The sequence below is a fragment of the Prosopis cineraria genome, unplaced genomic scaffold (genome assembly GCF_029017545.1).
Source record: "Prosopis cineraria cultivar Desert tree isolate PC_DT_omini unplaced genomic scaffold, ASM2901754v1 PC3, whole genome shotgun sequence".
Lineage (NCBI taxonomy): Eukaryota > Viridiplantae > Streptophyta > Magnoliopsida > Fabales > Fabaceae > Prosopis > Prosopis cineraria.
This window is the reverse complement of record NW_026555334.1, coordinates 46,915,696-46,936,422: the sequence shown is the minus strand read 5'-3', so window position 1 is coordinate 46,936,422 and position 20,727 is coordinate 46,915,696. Positions and strand designations below refer to the sequence as shown.

The 20,727-nt window shown below is 36.0% G+C and overlaps 2 protein-coding genes across 5 annotated transcripts; one reads left to right on the top strand and one right to left on the bottom strand.

The window, feature by feature from the left end:
- Window positions 1-425: 425 nt before the first annotated feature.
- On the bottom strand, window positions 426-6,538 carry LOC129307339 (uncharacterized). The gene is made up of 3 exons (XM_054948269.1): window positions 5,953-6,538; window positions 1,256-1,321; window positions 426-707 (listed from the first exon to the last, which is right to left on the bottom strand). Exons 1-3 carry the CDS (start codon window positions 6,419-6,421, stop codon window positions 673-675), a joined length of 570 nt encoding a protein of 189 aa, XP_054804244.1. The 5' UTR covers window positions 6,422-6,538; the 3' UTR covers window positions 426-672.
- Window positions 6,539-12,662: 6,124 nt separating this feature from the next.
- LOC129304960 (uncharacterized) lies at window positions 12,663-19,360 on the top strand. Of its 4 annotated transcripts, XM_054944819.1 has the most exons (11): window positions 12,672-12,833; window positions 12,908-13,037; window positions 13,359-13,484; window positions 13,689-13,752; window positions 13,836-13,923; window positions 14,168-14,252; window positions 14,547-14,603; window positions 14,819-14,932; window positions 15,607-15,677; window positions 18,723-18,862; window positions 18,926-19,360. In XM_054944819.1, the coding sequence occupies exons 1-11, from the start codon at window positions 12,742-12,744 to the stop codon at window positions 19,159-19,161; spliced, it is 1,203 nt and encodes a 400-aa protein (XP_054800794.1). In that variant the 5' UTR covers window positions 12,672-12,741; the 3' UTR covers window positions 19,162-19,360. The 4 variants fall into 4 exon arrangements, with proteins under 4 accessions (XP_054800795.1, XP_054800792.1, XP_054800794.1 ...); XM_054944817.1 differs by having other exon boundaries at window positions 12,666-12,833; window positions 18,723-19,360; XM_054944818.1 differs by having other exon boundaries at window positions 12,673-12,833; window positions 12,908-12,977; window positions 18,723-19,360.
- The last annotated feature ends 1,367 nt before the right edge of the window (window positions 19,361-20,727 follow it).

Below are 20,727 nucleotides of genomic sequence, written 5' to 3'. Positions count from 1 at the left end.
CAAACCAACCTTTAATAAAAGAACCCAAGAGATCATATTAGATAACACCAATGGCAGCTTGACCAGAAGAGGGAGTGAATGCACCATCACAATTAATTTTGGCTGCACCTAATTCAAGGGGGGAAGCCAACGCCTGTGGGATGCATGAGATTTAGCAATAGGAGTGTAGGCTATTTGCAAGCTAGACTAGAATTCCTCTACAACAGCTTCGGTTACATTCAAAGCATGAACAGGATTTAATGCAACGGCACTACATATTGATGCAAATTTGGTTTTCCATGTATTCTGTAACACCCTCAAATTTACAAACCGATTTTTCGCAAGTTATTAATTCAAGAAATCATTTTTTTTTCATTGAACCCTTATCATACCCTTATCATGGTAGAAAAATTTCTACCATGATACATCCAAGACAATATACCACAGGTCTTAAAATATCTCAAAAAGCAATTAGAACTATGAGGGACAGACATGATCCTCATAGCATGTTATTTAAATTAGGTCATGAATCAAAAGGGACAGACATAATCCTCTTGGACATATAAATGCATTTAATAAAAAGGATTAGAGTTTACATGCTCCATAGACAAGATATGTCCTAAGTTGGCACAAGATACATTGTATAATCCAAAATAAGAGGCAACGTAAAAGATGGTGTCTCATACACCATAATTACACCTCTGGTGCTTTCTCGGCCGGATTCGCTCCTGTAAAAATATTAACCACGGGGAATGAGACTTAAAAGTCTCAGTAACCAAAAATTAATATGTAATGATGCATGCGGATGTAACTAATCATGCGATTGCTAAGTGGGCACACAAAACATTTAACCGAACAATATTTTCAAACAAACCGAACAAGTATTTAATTGCATGACTGCACCTTATATCCTCCTTTCACCATGCTCGGACGCCAAATCACCCGGCCAAAGGTGAGTTGGACCAAGCGACACGCCACTCATTGGGTCCAATGAGGGCTTACCACGTGGTAATAATTAACCGAACAGAAATTCCCATTAACACCATACATTAAAATACCCTGACAAGTCATGCATCATTCAAATATCCAAACAGGAATATATCCGAACAATAATATCTCATCATGATAAACAAAAATAAATTTTTAACCCACTTGGCAATAATTTCAAACAAGTATATACAGTATTTATTTTCAATAATTCATAATTTTTCCAAACAACAAAACAACACATAACCATTCACAAACACACTCATCACAACACATTAATAATGGTTACCTTGTGTCTTGAATAACAAGTTCCCCTTCACAACTCCTTTTTCACCACTATCTTTGTCAATATAATCTACATAATTATTTCACAATACTATATATTAATTTTACATTAAAATAAATAACTCTAATTTAAAGAGTTAGAAAGTCTTAAATCTATAGTCCATATTAACACTAATTTAAGATTTATGCCTTATTTAACTTCCCAAATTCTTTTCTAAAATTCTCGTACCCTAATGAACTATTTTTTTTTATCCTCAATTCACTTCTAGTATCACAATTTCATCCTTCTACATTCTAAAAATTCATCCAAAAATAAATTAAAAATTTTAAAATTATCCTGAAGCCTCAAATCACCTTTCTATAACCTCAAAAATACCTATTCATACTTAAATAAATATTTAATAATCATAGATTTATCCCTACATCTCAGATTCCACATAAATTCAACCATATAGATCTAGATTTTAACTCAAAAATTCTTAAACATGAGTTTCAACCTTAAGAAAATATTCTATAATATTTACTATATCCCTAAGAATTTTAACCTATATTTTTAATCCATCATATCATCAGATTAACTATCCTATAGAAAAATCCTAATCAAAATATTTACTCTATCCTACAAAATAATCATATCACTAGAAAGCTAATATTATTTAGAAAATAACTATAAAATTAATTTTGTAATTAAATAAATTTTTAAATGCTAATCTAAACAGGAAAGTTAGAACATACCTGAAGAAAAAAGAAAATAATCCCCCCTTGCGAGAAAACGCCGAGCAACGTGAGAGGAAGAGAGAAAAATAATATAAAAATGGGATTGTGAGTCCCAAAATTATATTAAAAAAAAACTATAGGTTTGAATTTAATTATTCAAACCTTTGGGCCCAAAGTTGCAATTTTCTCTAAATTGCATCTTAGCCTCTCATGCTTCCTAATGCACACACCCCCTCCTTTTTATACATGAAGGCACCTCTTCTCTTCCCTCATCTAACCAATGTGGGACTTAGAAACAACAACCTTCCACCCCCCCTTTTTTTTGTTCCTTCTACCTTCTCTTTTTTTTTAACACACACATAAAAAAAATTATTTATGTATTATATCTTAACTAAATATTGCTTATGTGGTTTTAAATTTAAATTTTTAAATTCATAATTAAATACCTAATCATAATATTATTTCTAAATAACCTCAAATAATATAAATTCCTATTATTATCATTTTTTTCCTCAAAACCTAAATTCCACAATTTCTTTATTATATAAAAATCAGGATGTTACAATTCTCCCCTCCTTTTAGAAATTTTGTCCTCAAAATTTAATAGATAAGCTTAGAAACTATGTACCTAAGCAAATAAATGTGGATAATCTCGCCTCATACTCTCCTCGGTCTCCCAAGTAGCATCACCTAGGGCTCCACCCTTCCAAATCACCTTCACGAGTCGGATGGTCTTATTGCGTAGTTGTTTGTCCTTAAAGTCCTCAATTCGCTCCGGTTCGGATCTAAAGGTCAAATTCTCCCTCAATTCTACTTCTTCAGGTTCAATAACATGGGAGGGATCCGGGTTGTACTTCTTCAACTGTGATACGTGGAACACATTATGGATACCTGCAATCTGTGGAGGTAATGCAACTCTATATGCAGTAGATCCAATTCGCTCCAAGATCTCATACGGGCCCATAAATCTAGGTGTCAATTTCTTTGCCTTAATGGATCTACCAATGCCTGTCACTGGAGAAACCTTCAAAAATACATGATCTCCTACTTCAAACTCTAACGGCCGTCTCCTCTTATCAGCATAGCTCTTCTGTCGGCTCTGAGCGGTTAGCAATTTTTGCTTAATCATTGCAATCTTCTGGGTGGTTTGCTCTACAATTTCTGGACCAATGATACTCCTCTCACTTAATTCTGTCCAACATAAAGGCGATCTACACTTCCTTCCATACAAGGCCTCATAAGGCGCCATCCCAATACTAGAATGATAGCTGTTATTATAAGCAAATTCAGCTAATGGCAAATGATTATCCCAACTACCTGGTAGTTCAATGGCACAAGCTCTCAACATGTCCTCCAAAGTCTGGATCGTCCTCTCTGTTTGTCCATCTGTTTGGGGGTGGTATGCGGTGCTAAAACTCAGTCTGGTACCCATAGCCTTCTGTAGCGCACCCCAAAAGTTTGAAGTGAACCTTGGGTCACGATCTGACACAATTCTAGAGGGTATACCATGAAGTCTAACTATCTCCTTAATGTATATCTCAGCAAATTTCTCTAATGTAGAGGTAAACTTGATCGCCAAAAAGTGAGCTGATTTGGTGAGTCGGTCTACTATCACCCAAATAGCATCCTTACTCGAGGGTGTTCTTGGCAGTCCAGTGATGAAATCCATAGAAATATCATCCCATTTCCACTTTGGAATATCTAACGGTTGCAGTGTTCCAGCTGGCTTCTGATGTTCTATCTTTATCTTCTGACACGTTAAACATCTAGAAACAAATTCAGTTACATCTTTCTTCATTCCTGGCCACCACCAACCTCGCTTCAAATCATGGTACATTTTAGTTATACCGGGATGAATTGTATATTTGCTCCTATGAGCTTCTTCTAAAAGGATATTCCTCAATCTTGGATCATTAGGTACACAAACTCTACCTTTATACTTCATCACTGTGTCCTCAGAGATGGTAAAATTTGGGGCCTTACCTACCACTATCTCCTTCCTTATATTCCTTAAGTAGTCATCACTTTGCTGTGAGACTCTGAGATCTTCCCAGAATTTGCTCTCAAAGTCTGCTACCTGGAGTGCGGCCATTTGATGTTCAATCACATCTACTGGAACATCATGAAAACTGTTCCATAAATGATATTCATGAACCATCAAATGTGCAGCATGAATAGTCTTTCTACTTAAGGCATCAGCTACCACGTTAGCCTTACCCGGATGGTAATGTAATTCAAAGTCATAATCCTTTAGAAATTCCATCCATCGTCGCTGCCTCATATTAAGCTCTTTTTGATCAAATAAATACTTCAGGCTCTTATGGTCACTGAAGATTTGAAACTTAGATCCATACAAGTAGTGTCTCCATATCTTTAGAGCAAACACAACTGCAGCTAACTCCAAATCATGAGTAGGGTAATTTTCCTCGTGTGGTCTCAACTGTCTGGAGGAATAGGCAACCACTCGGTCATTTTGCATCAAAACACATCCTAAACCCTTTAAAGAAGCATCAGTGTACAGAGTGTACGGCACCACAGGGTCAGGAATAGTCAATACTGGAGTAGTGGTTAACCTCTTTTTCAATTCTTGGAAAGCAGCTTCACATTTGTCAGTCCAAATAAATGGGGCATCCTTCTTAGTTAGCTTAGTTAAGGGCATCGCAATTTGCGAAAATCCCTTAATAAAGCGACGATAATAACCTGCTAGACCTAAAAAGCTTCGTATCTCTGTAACAGATTTTGGCTGTTCCCACTTCATCACTGCATCAATCTTGCTAGGATCCACCGCAACTCCATCTCTGGACACAACATGGCCCAAAAACTTTACTTCTTGGAGCCAAAATTCACACTTGCTTAATTTGGCATAAAGCTTATGTTCCCTCAAAACTTGCAAGACGATTCTTAAATGTTCACCATGAGCCTCCTCATCCTTTGAATAAATAAGAATGTCATCAATAAACACTACTACAAACTTATCTAAATAGGGTCGAAAGATCCTATTCATGTAATCCATGAATACCGCAGGAGCATTCGTAAGTCCAAACGGCATCACCATGAATTCATAATGCCCATATCTCGTCCGAAATGCTGTCTTAGGTATATCCTCTGCTCTCACTCTCAATTGGTGGTACCCTGACCTTAAGTCAATCTTTGAGAAAACTGCGGATCCCACAAGCTGATCCAGCAAATCATCGATTCTCGGAAGTGGATATTTGTTCTTGATGGTTACTTTGTTCAATTGTCTATAATCAATGCACAATCGGAGGCTTCCGTCCTTCTTCTTTACAAAAAGGACTGGAGATCCCCAAGGTGAAACACTCGGTCTGATGAAACCCTTCTCAAGTAGCTCTTCGATTTGCTTTTTCAGTTCTGCTAACTCTGAAGGGGACATCCGATAAGGAGCCTTAGAAATTGGCCCTGTACCGGGTACCAATTCAATTGAGAACTCTACCTCGCGCTTTGGGGGTAAACCGGAGACTTCGTCTGGAAATACATCCGCAAATTCTTTGACAATTGGGATATTCTTCACGCCTTCATCAATCTCAGCTTGGATAGAGAAGAAAACCATGTAGGCCTGGCAACCCTTCTTCATACATCTATCAACTTGCGCCGCCGACAAGAAAACATGATCTTGAGTCTCGACTGGGGTCACCGACAAAGAAGATAAAGACACACTCCTCTCTCTACAATCTAGGATAGCACCATTTGCAGCCATCCAATTCATTCCCACAATTACATCCATACCTCTCAGTGGTAGGATAATTAAGTCCATAGTTGTTTTCCTATTTTTAAACTCGACTACTAGGTTAAGGCATGCCTTAGCGGTCCTCACAGATTCTCCCGCAGGAGTAGACACATTCATATCAAACGGTAAAATACACACAGGCAAATCAAGGTTCTTTACACAAGTTTCAGAAATAAAAGAGTGTGTAGCACCCGAATCAAATAGTGCAACAATATCATGATGAAGGATTTTGATGTTACCTCTAATGGCATCTGGGGAGTTCATGGTGTCCTGAGTAAGAGCAAACACACGACCAGAGACAGTAGGATGTTGGGAAGGGTTCTTCATATTTGAGCCCTGGTTGTCCCCACAAAACTTTGCAATGTGACCGGGTTTCCCACAAATGTAACAGATCCAGCACTGTCCGAAATGACGACGCCCGCATTTAGTGCACTGTTGAGAGCTCGCTGTACTCGGGGCAGGGGTAGATACTGTTGGGCTCCTCTGTGACCCGTAATAACTACTATGATAGCTCCTCTGTCCTTGGCCCCTTTGAAATGGACCCTTCTGCCTTCCTTGGTTCCATGAGCTACTCGAACCCTGATGGTTTTTCTTCATAATGCCTCCGGTGGGTCGAGGGTAGGTTGGGGGTCTACTATATGAATAACCCCTCTTCTCTCTCTCAACCTCCTTCTTACTGCGAGCTACTACTTGTAGTTTTATGCACATTTCATCATAATCTCGGATATCTAGATGAGCCAATTGTTCCCTCAATTCTGGTCTAGCCTTCTCCAATAAGCGCTTAGCCTTCCATTCGGAATCATCCCTATACTGCAGGTACGTGGAGTATCTAGATAACTCCTGAAACTTAGCAATGAATGTGTCCTCATCGAGGTTCCCTTGCTTAAAGGCATGGAATTCCGCTTCCTTCTCAGACCTTAACTCTGATGGAAAGTAATGCCTGAATAATTTTTCCTTGAATTCCTCCCAGGTGAGTGTAGAATCATCCCTGGGCCCTGCTGTCTCCCACCAATCTCTTGCTCCTTTCACTAGGAGCACTAATGCTACTTGTACTTTTTGATTGCTGGTGCATGTGACTACTCGAAAGATGGATTCGAGTCTCTTCACCCATTCCTCTACCACGGATGGTTTAAGGTTACCATCAAACGTAGGAGGGTTAAACTTCCTAACAGTTTCCCACACATCAGTAATGGTCGGTGGGGCTCTCTGTTCCTCCTGCCTAATTTCTTTCCTTCTAGACTCATGATCTCTTAGAGTGGCAGGATGTGAGGAACTGCCTTCCCCCACATGACTCTCAACATGAGCCCTATCTCCATTTTCAGTTACCTTTTGCCTCTTTAGCTCCGTCAACTCTTGTTCGTATCCTTGAACCTTGTCTGTTAATGTTTTTACAAGCATTCTTAATTCCGCCAAGTCAGGCTCCTCATTTGGCAGTGGCGGTGGCAGGTGCTCATGTTGGAATCCTGAGTTACCACGAGTAACAGGCATTTTCTCTCCCCTCCTAAAGGATACAAGATATAAATAATAAAATTAGCCTAGCTATATCATGGCCATACAATGAGAAGCACCATAACAATGTATATTGCCAACCGACTATATGCTCTGATACCAATATGTAACACCCTCAAATTTACAAACCGATTTTTCACAAGTTATTAATTCAAGAAATTATTTTTTTTTTCATTGAACCCTTATCATACCCTTATCATGGTAGAAAAATTTCTACCATGATACATCCAAGACAATATACCACAGGTCTTAAAATATCTCAAAAAGCAATTAGAACCATGAGGGACAGACATGATCCTCATAGCATGTTATTTAAATTAGGTCATGAATCAAAAGGGACAGACATAATCCTCTTGGACATATAAATGCATTTAATAAAAAGGATTAGAGTTTACATGCTCCATAGACAAGATATGTCCTAAGTTGGCACAAGATACATTGTATAATCCAAAATAAGAGGCAACGTAAAAGATGGTGTCTCATACACCATAATTACACCTCTGGTGCTTTCTCGGCCGGATTCGCTCCTGTAAAAATATTAACCACGGGGAATGAGACTTAAAAGTCTCAGTAACCAAAAATTAATATGTAATGATGCATGCGGATGTAACTAATCATGCGATTGCTAAGTGGGCACACAAAACATTTAACCGAACAATATTTTCAAACAAACCGAACAAGTATTTAATTGCATGACTGCACCTTATATCCTCCTTTCACCATGCTCGGACGCCAAATCACCCGGCCAAAGGTGAGTTGGACCAAGCGACACGCCACTCATTGGGTCCAATGAGGGCTTACCACGTGGTAATAATTAACCGAACAGAAATTCCCATTAACACCATACATTAAAATACCCTGACAAGTCATGCATCATTCAAATATCCAAACAGGAATATATCCGAACAATAATATCTCATCATGATAAACAAAAATAAATTTTTAACCCACTTGGCAATAATTTCAAACAAGTATATACAGTATTTATTTTTAATAATTCATAATTTTTCCAAACAACAAAACAACACATAACCATTCACAAACACACTCATCACAACACATTAATAATGGTTACCTTGTGTCTTGAATAACAAGTTCCCCTTCACAACTCCTTTTTCACCACTATCTTTGTCAATATAATCTACATAATTATTTCACAATACTATATATTAATTTTACATTAAAATAAATAACTCTAATTTAAAGAGTTAGAAAGTCTTAAATCTATAGTCCATATTAACACTAATTTAAGATTTATGCCTTATTTAACTTCCCAAATTCTTTTCTAAAATTCTCGTACCCTAATGAACTATTTTTTTTTATCCTCAATTCACTTCTAGTATCACAATTTCATCCTTCTACATTCTAAAAATTCATCCAAAAATAAATTAAAAATTTTAAAATTATCCTGAAGCCTCAAATCACCTTTCTATAACCTCAAAAATACCTATTCATACTTAAATAAATATTTAATAATCATAGATTTATCCCTACATCTCAGATTCCACATAAATTCAACCATATAGATCTAGATTTTAACTCAAAAATTCTTAAACATGAGTTTCAACCTTAAGAAAATATTCTATAATATTTACTATATCCCTAAGAATTTTAACCTATATTTTTAATCCATCATATCATCAGATTAACTATCCTATAGAAAAATCCTAATCAAAATATTTACTCTATCCTACAAAATAATCATATCACTAGAAAGCTAATATTATTTAGAAAATAACTATAAAATTAATTTTGTAATTAAATAAATTTTTAAATGCTAATCTAAACAGGAAAGTTAGAACATACCTGAAGAAAAAAGAAAATAATCCCCCCTTGCGAGAAAACGCCGAGCAACATGAGAGGAAGAGAGAAAAATAATATAAAAATGGGATTGTGAGTCCCAAAATTATATTAAAAAAAAACTATAGGTTTGAATTTAATTATTCAAACCTTTGGGCCCAAAGTTGCAATTTTCTCTAAATTGCATCTTAGCCTCTCATGCTTCCTAATGCACACACCCCCTCCTTTTTATACATGAAGGCACCTCTTCTCTTCCCTCATCTAACCAATGTGGGACTTAGAAACAACAACCTTCCACCCCCCCTTTTTTTTGTTCCTTCTACCTTCTCTTTTTTTTTAACACACACATAAAAAAAATTATTTATGTATTATATCTTAACTAAATATTACTTATGTGGTTTTAAATTTAAATTTTTAAATTCATAATTAAATACCTAATCATAATATTATTTCTAAATAACCTCAAATAATATAAATTCCTATTATTATTATTTTTTTCCTCAAAACCTAAATTCCACAATTTCTTTATTATATAAAAATCAGGATGTTACATATTCCAACAAGGACAGGCTATATAAGCTTTCTCAAATGCACCAATAGGACTCTTATCAGACAGATAATGGCCACACCAACTTTTAAATGATGATATTGATATGGGATTAATTGTAAATCTAAGTAAGTGACAAACTAAATTCTCCTCATTCAATTGCGGAAAAACATCATATGCTCGATGGTTTCAGGGTATGGGTGGCAAATAAGACAAATGGGATATGTAGAACATTTTTGAGAGTGGAGAGCATCCTTGGTTGCCAAGGACCAATTGAGAGCCCTCCAAAGGGCTTGACTTTTGGATGATTCTTTAGCTCCTACACTTGTTTCCAAAGGCTCACTGAAAAAGCATTAGACGTGCTCGGGATTGGGAAGTGACAGGGTGAGCTCTTATTTACTCAAGTTTATAGCCAATCTTAGAGGCATATTTGCCATTCCTTGCACCTATCCACACAACTGAGTTAGAAGATGAATGTACATGAATATGAAGATTTCTAATACAAGATAAAGTAGTATTAGACATTAAAGGTTGGATTGATTGAAGGTCCCAGGCACCATTGTGAATTAAGTTAGATGCTTTAAGGCACTTATCAATAACAATACCAAATTATTTTCATGGCTTATCACAAACTTAAACAACCATATGACACATCATATACATAAGCATGATCAAACTACCTTATACCCTCCTTATATCTTCTGATGGAAATCATGGATTTTAACATCAAACAAGGTTCTATATGTATGACTAGATTAACCAAACTCATCAATTGTGAGATGTGACCTGACCAAAGATCACAGGACTCACTCTCGAACCATGGTTTTCCTCACTCTCGAATCTTTGGGGTGTCATATACTCTAAGCCAACCTCCTCAATAATTTGGTAGAGATAGCTAGGTTCTAGTTCCTCGACAAGCTATGAGATAATGCTATACCCTTATGCACTGGAAAGTAGCCAAAAATACCATATATATTCTAACTACTCTTTCCCTTAGGCAAACTTTCGCTAACTTATTATGCTATATGTGATGCTCACCCATTTCACAATTTCATTTATCCATTATTAGTATGTTGGGCTCACGTTAATACACTACTCAAGTAAGCATCCATAATGTTTTCACAACCATTTTTCTCTTTACTAGATCATCAATTTTCTTCATCAATAAAACAATAATCACATCACATCATACCACACTTCTCATCCCAAAATACATGCATGTTCATGATTTTGAAAATCATCTTGACTTCAATTTCACATTTCAAATCAAAATAAAACATCATGTACATTCACAATTCAACAATTGTCAAGACTCATAATGGGCTTTCATATTCAAAGTCAAATCATACATGCCAACATGCATATTTTATAATTAACAATCAATTAACAAATAACTACCTGAAGTAAGATTCCTCCAGTTATTTCAAACTTTTAAGAAGTCAAAAATTTACCTCTCAATGCTTAGCTTTCAAGCTTGATTTCCAAGCCAAACATGGTGCTTGAATGCTTAAATCTACAATTAATAAATTTTAACTCATTGACATTGTCAAGAACACAATTCCATTCTCACATTTTCACTTTGAAAATACCTAATATCCTTAATTTCAACCTTGTGCTTACCCATTGGGTTCATTAAATCTCATTGGTTTCCAATGGCTTCATTAAACTCCTATATTATTATTTATGGCTCCCTAGCCAACTATATCTATAATAATAAATGGCATTTTCGACTATTAATGACCCCACAACCATAAAAACATGTAAACTCATTAATCTTATGTTTAAATACCTTAAAAAACTCTCAGTAACCCTATTTGAGTCAATGAGTTTAGATCCATAACTTATATGGACTGAAAATCATCTTCCATTATCAAACCATAATAAAAAAACTTCAAAAAAATGGAAGAAAAAGGGAGATTAGGGCATAGGAAACTTACTTCAAGTTGTTACTAGCTCCAAAATGCTCTAAAACTACTATTGTGGCAAACCCTAGCATAGCTTCATCACTTGCTCTTCATTTTCTCCTATTTCTCCTGATTTTTTGTCTATTCGTGAGTTTCTTTATCAAAAAATCTGGCCAGCAAGCGTCAAGGTGCATGGTATAAAGAGGCTCTCTTTCTTCAGTCATCATCTGTTTACCATAAAGACAATCCTTCATATTTTTCTCCTTCTTTGATGTCGGGTGGCTCATCTTTACTTCAAACTTATAATTAAGGTTGGAATCACAACCAATTACACTTATTAGATCTCTCTGGCTATATACCACATCAAATCATTCACTTATCATAATTAAACTTGACTAATTTCTTAAGAGTCTAAGAATTAAAATTTAGGATGTTACAGAAGACATACAATCATCAAGAACTCCTTTGAAATGATTGGCCAGAATTTTCAAGAGGACTTTAAAAGCAAAACTACAAAAACTTATCAATTTAAATTGAGTTGCCATTTATAGCCCATCGATTCTAGAATTAAAATTAAGTTTGTGTCATTTAGGGAATCATGATCTTCATCATGAACAAGAATATTGTTGAGAGTGAGAATCACTGACCTCCTCCCATGGTGATAATTTTTTTTTGATAGGAAAAAGTTTAGATAAGGTGGATGCCGGTAACCTACTAGGGCTAGGACAGACATCCCAACCTCTTTGAAGATTTTTGGGAGGGATTACTGATCGCCCACCAACAAGTACCTCATATCAGTAACTTTCACCCTTGTAGGGTAAAGGCCAAGTCTTTGACCAACTGCATCACGCCTTCATTGGTTAAAAGAGGGGTCCAACACAAGGATTTCTCATAATATCACTCACCCTAGTATTATTTTTGCTCAAGCACGCCTAACTATGAAGTTATGATAGAATCTGATGTTTTAGTAATGGTATGATCGCATCCTGATATTATTGCCACTGCCAGGGATGCTGTCATGAAGTTGTTCGCTTGAGTTGTTGACTGTTGAGGCTCCTGAAATTTAGACAACAAAATAATCCCATCACATAACAAAATTGGGCGAGGTCCACTTTTTCATAATCCATCACCGTAAGTCTTGGGCTTAACATGGTAAAGTGATATCGGGCTAAAATCTCAAAGCCCAGAATTCGGGGATCTCCGTCATTAGAACATTGTGGTCCTAGGCATGGAGCCGCAAACTTGCAGGGCGGTGTTGTATTCGAGTCATGGAGGAGCACGGGTTAGATGATCCCTCCCTCCATTTGGTTTCCGCTTTCCTGGCAATGGAACCTTCTGACTCCTTGATCTCCCGTGCCAGGTAGATACAAAATACTTTCACCCGCTTTCGTTGTTAGCAAATTGGAATGAGTAACATATTGCCATTGATTGCAGGGTATGTGGTGGGGGCTTAATCACAGAGCAAGTTCAAGAATTCATCTGGGATCACTGCTTGAGCAAAGCTGTAGGTTCTCAATCTTTTACATATCGTGACCCCCAATTTCATTTGAACGTGTTTGAACGTGTACGTTTTACTTCAGTTTTTCAATATAAGATTCTTCTTTGCTCAGATTCAATATATGGACCTGAAATCTTTCTTACACCTTAGTTTTCCTTGGAACGGGAAATAGCAGGGTTTTATTGTACATGAAAGGGTTTAGTTCACTCGATTGTAAATTCACAATGCTCTTCTTACCCTTTAAACCCTTCTTTTAACCCTGGAAAACTGATCATCTTGCGTTTCCATTGTCCATTGGTATGCTGCACCCATTTCATTCATTCATTTATTTATTTTCGGTAACTTTGTTGAGATGTCAAGATTGAATGGAGTGAATGACCAATGCAGGCCGGATTTCATGCTCCGTACTTGAAGAATTTTTTGAAAAAACTTATCACTGAAGTTGAGTTGGAGCATGGCAGTGTATTGGACAACTTATACGAACTGTATGCCCACCACATGACATCAATAAAGGTGTGATCTTCAAGCAGTATCTTTGGGCCTTGTGCTTTTCCCTTGTTGGGGATTTTAGATTTTCTCTTTCTTTCTTTCTTTGTCTTTTTTTTAACCTCGCTTTTTTTTTTGGTGGGGGGGGGTGTTTTAGGTTTGTGTATTATCTGTGTCCATTTAGAGGTTTATGGTGATATATTTGTCTGCTTGCTTGTTTATTTTGGTCAGGACAACAGTTTGGTCAAAAGCGATGAAAAAGTCCACAAAAAAATCTCATTTCTTTTTCCTGATGGTAAATAAAAAATAATCCACGTTGCTCATGCATCATTAAGATTTTAAGTCATTCCGTTGTTAACTGGTATCACTATTCACTAGGTTATTCTGATCTACAAAGTTGCCCGCACTCGAGGGTCCTGGTCTTTCCACTGCAGTGTTCTTTAAATATACTTGAAGGTGATACTGGGTACGCTTTACAATTGTTATCTTAATATTTTGTGGCATTTGGTATATCAAACTTGTAATTTGGCAATTATTCTTTGGTGTTGAAAGTGATTCGGTTTAGAATGAGTGTATTTCCTCCTTGCACTGTGAGTGTGCATTTTTGTTCATTGTGTTCTTTTTTAATTTTTTTTCTATCTTTAAATCCTACTGATCAATATGGCTTTTCATAGGTTTTATTGAAGTTGTTGTTTGTTTTGACATTGCAGGTGCTCGATATGGCCATCAAGTCTATTCTTGTCTGAGTTAATACTTTCTTATCCTGAATTATTTTCTAGTAAATCTTGTTTTGAGGTTAGTTTTATATTCAAGAGTGTTTTTTTTTTTTAAACTATTGTAGTAATGACCTTATAGCAAACATAAACTAATCATATATGGTTCATGAACGTGGCTGTTGGGGGAAAAAAATGAATGTGGCAATATCATGGTTATCTCCATTTTCTGAGGCTTGGAGAGATCAATTTTCCCTTTGGTTGAGTTTTTTCACGTTCTGGATGTAACTTTATATCATGTCATATATTGCATCAAGATACTTTGGCTAATCTTATTATATTCTGCTTTGTTAGACATACCTAACATTTGAGACAGATTGGTTCAGGAGTTGGCTTAGTTGGAATATGTCTTGCTCATGTGAAAGCTTCTGAGGTATGCTCAAATGAAATTAAAATTCCCAGTCCGTATAACTTCAATCAATGGAATTTTTACTCTTGAATATAATTTTTTTTTTTTTGGTAATTTATGTTAGACAAGCAAAAAGTGCCAAGGATTTTATATGGGTAGCATTGGCTATTCGGTGATACTACATTTCCAAGTGTCAATTTTAATTAGCACAAAGTCCTAAATATCGTGCCTATTAATAGGTGATATTGAGTGATGGTGACCTGTCAACTTTAGCCAACATGAAGTCCAATTTGGAGTTAAACCACTTGAATGTTGAACTTGAAATGCCAGAAAGAAACAAAAACCTTAACATGGTGAGCATGACTGCTAATTGGAATGTTTTTTATATATTAGATTGATAGATTGATTGCTTGAGTTAACAAGTCCAAACGATATGCTTCTATGCCCCTTTGTTATTGGTTTTCTCTGTTTATAATTTATTCTATATATGAATGCTATCTGAACAGAAAAGGCTAAGGAAAATGGAAAAACAAAGCTTTAAAATCAAAGGCATTAGAGAATTTCATTTGAAAATTTAAATATAAAGTCGCAGTTGACATTGTGGGAAGAAATGGAGTAAAAGTTACTCAGAGCCAACATGTAAGACAGTTCAATAGATGTTAAGCAAAATTGAAATTGGGACAGACAATCGTAATAAATTAGGTTATAAAATTGAAATAAATAGAAATGTCCAATGGTATTAAAGGGTCTGGTGCTCGCAGCCTTTACCCCTCATTTGAGAGGGAACACAAATTAGTGTTTCTTGGGGAATGGATGGGAAAAGTTTCCTTCTTTTACTGTTCGCTTCCTATGATATTGCAGCTCAAAACAAGGGGAAAGGTTCCATTTTCATTGTTTTTGGTTGTATTCACATTCACTCGGACACTTAAAGTAAAAAATATATTCTTGTAGAAGAGGAAAAGGTAGTCTGAATCATGTGTATCAAGGCTCTGCAATTGCCTGATCTGAATCTTTTCACCTATCTCAGGTAAAGTGCATGTACCTTCCATGGGAGTCTGCATCAGAAAGTAAGCTCCAAGATGTCATGCCAGATATTGTGTGAGTGTTGCAGTTCACTTCTTATCAATATACTCCCTCGGTTATCAAATATAAGCAACAAATTAGGGGAATCCTTTGTTATCAGATGTAAGAAATACTGCAAACTTCTATGAATGTTTAGTGTAATTTTTATAAAAAAAGCCTAAAATGCAATAGTCGTATGTGCACAAAAAATACTAAGTAGACACTATTGTAGTTAGTGGTCACCTAGGTCAAATCCCTGACGAGTTAGATTGAAAAGTGATTTTTTAAGTGTATAAATAGTACCAAAAGAGTTTGTCTTAGTTTCCTAATTTGCAAAGTATTAAAACCTAACTAGTATTTATGATTTTCTAATCTTTAAAAGAAAAGTGAGTGAATAAGTGGTTCAAGAATGGAAGAGACGTGATCCCTAGGAGTGTGATGGAGAAGCAATCTTCATTCAATTAATTTATTTGCTAATCAATACTCTCATTGGCAAAAATTAGTTCAAGAGCTATCTCAAACGTAACAAACATAGCCACACACAATCCTGGCCATTAGTGATTATGTAGTGAGCTAGGCTTGCATCATTAAGTATCCATTGTGTTATTAGCCATTCAATTAGCAAAGAACAGCCCCTAACCAAGATTCAGTTCCAAAATTAAACCTAGTTAAGACTTTCCAAAGCCTCACCATGTAACCATACAATTGCTTAAGCTTTAGGTATTCAACAATTCAATACAACCATGCATTTAACCATTGAATTTAAATTTGGCAGAAAAATTCCAGCAATTAAATGACAGAATAACAAGTCTCCTCATACAAAAATAGCATAGGCATTTAATCAAACACTTTATGTGCAACATTAGAACTTCACAAATCCAAATAGGAATAGAGAAATTGCAAGAAGAAATTAAGAGGAAACTAGAATGTAAAAGCAGTGTTGTAAAAGGCGCTCGCCTCAGTGCCTAAGGCGCCTGGGCGAGGCGCTGAACTTGGCCATCGCCTCTCAAGTGAAGAGAGGCGATGGGGTTAGTTAGGCGCGCGCCTGAGAGCGCCTTGTGCGCCTTGCATGAGCAAAAGGCGCACGCCTGAGGGTGCCTAGTTTAAGTAGGTTGAAGAATAGGGGAACAAAAGATGGGCAGATGATAATTGACTACTGGGCATTGAAGGAGAGATGAAGACGACCGACTGGGACTGGGTATTGAAGAAGTGAAGAGGACGACTGACTGGGTTTGCCTATCGAAGAAAAGACAACGACCGATTGGAATTGACGAGGATGATGCTGACAGCGTATGGAAGAAGAGAAGATAAGGACAGCACCGACTACTTCACTTGACTTCTATGGAGTAACATATTGTAGAAGACAATGAGTTTGCTCATATTTTAATACATAACCCATTAAAATATGATATAAAATATGAAAAGTTAAATGATATAAAAACAAATATGGAATATTTAATTTCAAAATAAGAGAAGACAATTACATAATAGAAAAGATTTAAATTTATTACAAGAAATAATCTTTGATTGAAATTTTAAACATGATAGTGAAATTATTGTGAGCCTTGGAAAATTTTCAAGAAAATTTTAATCCCAACTTATACTGATTAGGTTATAAAAGAGAACCCATTATAATCCCTTGGAAGTTTAGAATAGAGCAGCAACACCAAGAGACTACAACACATGGTAGCACCTCGCTTCATTTGAGCACACGCCTTTCTAGCGCCTTGCGCCTAAGGCGTTTTACAAGCTTTGCGCCTTAAGTGCGCCTTTCGCCTTTAACAACCTTGTGTAAAAGCTGATCTAATATTTAGCTCCCTTGAACTCAAGCTTCTTCCATCCTTCTCCTAGGAATCAAGAGCCTTACCCACAAAAATCCATGTCCAAAGCATCACCAAACAGCCTCAAGAATGTATCCATGGCAGCAACTAAGAAGAGGAAATTGCAGAAGCTAAAGGAGAAATAATGGATGAACAAGTGTGGAGGTTTTGTGGCAGATGGAGGAGAGAAGAGAATGATCGGTTCTGATTTTGAATTGATGAGATAAAAATGCAGAAAATGGAAGGGAGCGATGAGAGCAATGAAGCTGGAGATGAGAGGAGAATATGATGTCCAAAAATGAGAGTGAGTGAGAGAAATGAAGATGCGATTCTCCAAGTGATGAGTGAGTGAATTGAACTTGTATTCTCCAATCTAATGTGGTGGAGAGTGCGTGATGTTTACTTGATTTTTAGAGAGTTTTTTTCCCCCTCCAGATCTGGAGAACTGAAAAAAAGGGTGATAATTCCAAAGTTAAAAGAACAAAAAAATAACATGCCATGTGAAAAAATTAGAAGAGTGGAAAGCATAGGAAGTGGAATTGGTGAGGAGTTGGAATGAAGTCCAATGGAATTAAGAATGGCTTAGGAAAAATATTAAAAAATAAATGGAGAATAAAATAAAATAAAAAGAAAGGAAAAGAAGGGAAGGGAGATTTCCTGATTTATCCTCTTTCCTCTTCTCTTCATGTAACACCTACACATAAAATAATAAAATCAATAGAAAATTAATTTTAGGGAATTTAAGAATAATATTCAATAAAATTTAGAAAAATATGTCATGAATCCCAAAAATTATATAAAAATATTTCCTTGCCCTTTAATCACAAATATTACTCAATTAAACCAAAATGCTCCAAGACAAGTGTTAAAAAGCTAAGAAAAGTGAGATAAAAATGTGTGAATTATCAAAGCCCCTCATAAATAACCAAAGGACTCAATTTCCCTGTGAAAAGTAATCACCACTTGCGCCCAACTACATATCTTTGTTGGGGGCAAAATAAGAAAAGTAGAAATAATTTTTTAGACACTAGAGCTTAGTTTCACTCACTTAAAATTTGATAACAGGGGAAGTGCATATGTTAAAACTAAAACAACTGACACTGTAGGTTTACTGTGCATCTTGATCTGTGTCCAATTCTCTGAAAAGTTAATAAATCCATGCAACCACTGATTTAATGAGCCTAGTTATTTATTTATTATCATTTTTTTTAACCGTGCCCAGTTCATTTGATTTTCGAATTACCGCTGTTGTTTTCATCAGTTTGGGTGCAGATGTGATTTATGATCCGGCTAGTCTTCCACATCTTGTTCGAGTCATTAGCATCTTGTTAAGCCATGCGAAATCATATTCTTGCAGACAGGTTGCAAGTGATCTTGCACCGAACAGCAAATATGGAAATGGTGAGCTTCATAATAAGAATCAACGTAATTGTGAAGATCTTGCTGACGTATCTGCCGTTGCAGGAACGACAATTAATAATTATGGTAGTGGTGATGGGCCCAAGGAAGCTCCGCTAGCTTATATAGCTTGCGTTGTACGGAATGTCGAAACGTTTAGCTATTTTCTTTCTCTGGTGGATCAGGCCAAACTTGATATCGTGGACCTAACTGGCTCGCTAAAGCCAGCAAGTCTCCTTCCTTATATGCACGCGTACAATGAAGCTAGTATTAGACTATTACGTATCACTTGCAGTCGGTAGATGGAAACTAAGGCTTGTATAAGATCATTGCTATTGTTCGTATGGCACATGTATTTTTAGCTGCCCAAAATTTACTGGACTTGATAATTTTTCATTGTTATCTGGTCTGGTGCTGTGGATGCTTCATGTAAAAATCCGTGACGCCTATCTTATGTCAAACTTTTCCAGCAGCGCAGTTATGGATGTAACATTATGGCAAGTATTTTCGTAGTTTTTATTTTATATGATTTGTTTAAGTAAGAAGTTATATAGCGCGAGTTAAACTATTAATCGGATCTAATGAGGAACTTGGTGGATAGTATGTTTGGTTTTACCGGGTGCTGCGAAGCTGCGAATATAATGTTTTAGGGCATTTTGACAAAGAAAAATTTGTTTTAGGGCATTACTAATTCGTCCCTGGGAGATGTGGTTGGTTGGTTAGGTTATATTGGTGTGTTATCCTTTTGTCTTTTTCGTTATTGCAATTTTTTCCGGATTAAAAGACAAAAATGTCTTAATTTTTTTTTCTCGTAAAGGGTGTCTAATATTCTCTACTGTTTTTTGAAATAATATTATCTAGAAATTTTAAAAATTATAAAATTTTGTCCTGTTAAATTTGAAAAATGTTGCCCCTTGAAAACTGAAGTTTGATTCATGGGAGGACAACGTAAAGTTTGACTATCCTTCTTTTTCCTCCGTGTAAGTGCTTCATCTCTCTCACTCCCAAGCCTTTGCCGTCCTAAACCCTGTGTGGCTGTTAGGCCACTTTCAACTCAAATCCGATCTCATATTCGAACATCAGAATCTAAGCCCCAATCGCCGTCATCGCAGTTGCATGTGACTGTTCCAACGAAACGCACTTCCCTGAATGTTACAAATCCGCGGCAAAAGCCAGAAACTACGATTCTGGGAAAGCCTCCTGAAGATGTTAAGAAATTCTACACCCTTTGGGATTACCCATTCGTGTACTAAGAATAAAAATCAACGCTGACTTGTGGGTCCTTGATTCTAAACATCTGCAGCGCAGTTGAGAGTTAAAAAAACACATTTAAAATTATAATCGAAAGCTGATGACGTAATCATGGTGGATACATAAACTTGCGGTGTGAATGGATAGAAGCTCATAGATGGCTGCTTAGTAGCTTCATCCTGAAGACTGAGGAATAGGCATGTACAAAGTGAAATATATAAAATGAAAAATTTAAAATACTATGTAATAAGGTAAGTGCATAGAGTGCAAAATAGTTTTATTCTAAAATAATATGTATAACTTGTAGTGGTGGTGCCAAGATCTTGTGTTGGGAGTACAACATTTTAAAATTAATAATTTAAAAATTGTATCTTGTGTGACTTCATGTTCTGGAATCATAAAGCAATCTTCTCATTATCAATATTGAGGAAAATATCTTTTTTAATATAAGTCAGTGAACAATTATTTATCAATAAATCTCCTATACAATTACGCAATCAATTTTTCACAAACTTCATACTAAAAAATGCTCTTTCCATCGTTGCTGTGACAATAGGTAATATCATTGCTAACTTCAAGAGAATATAAACTAAGAGATAAATTATATATTTTCTTGT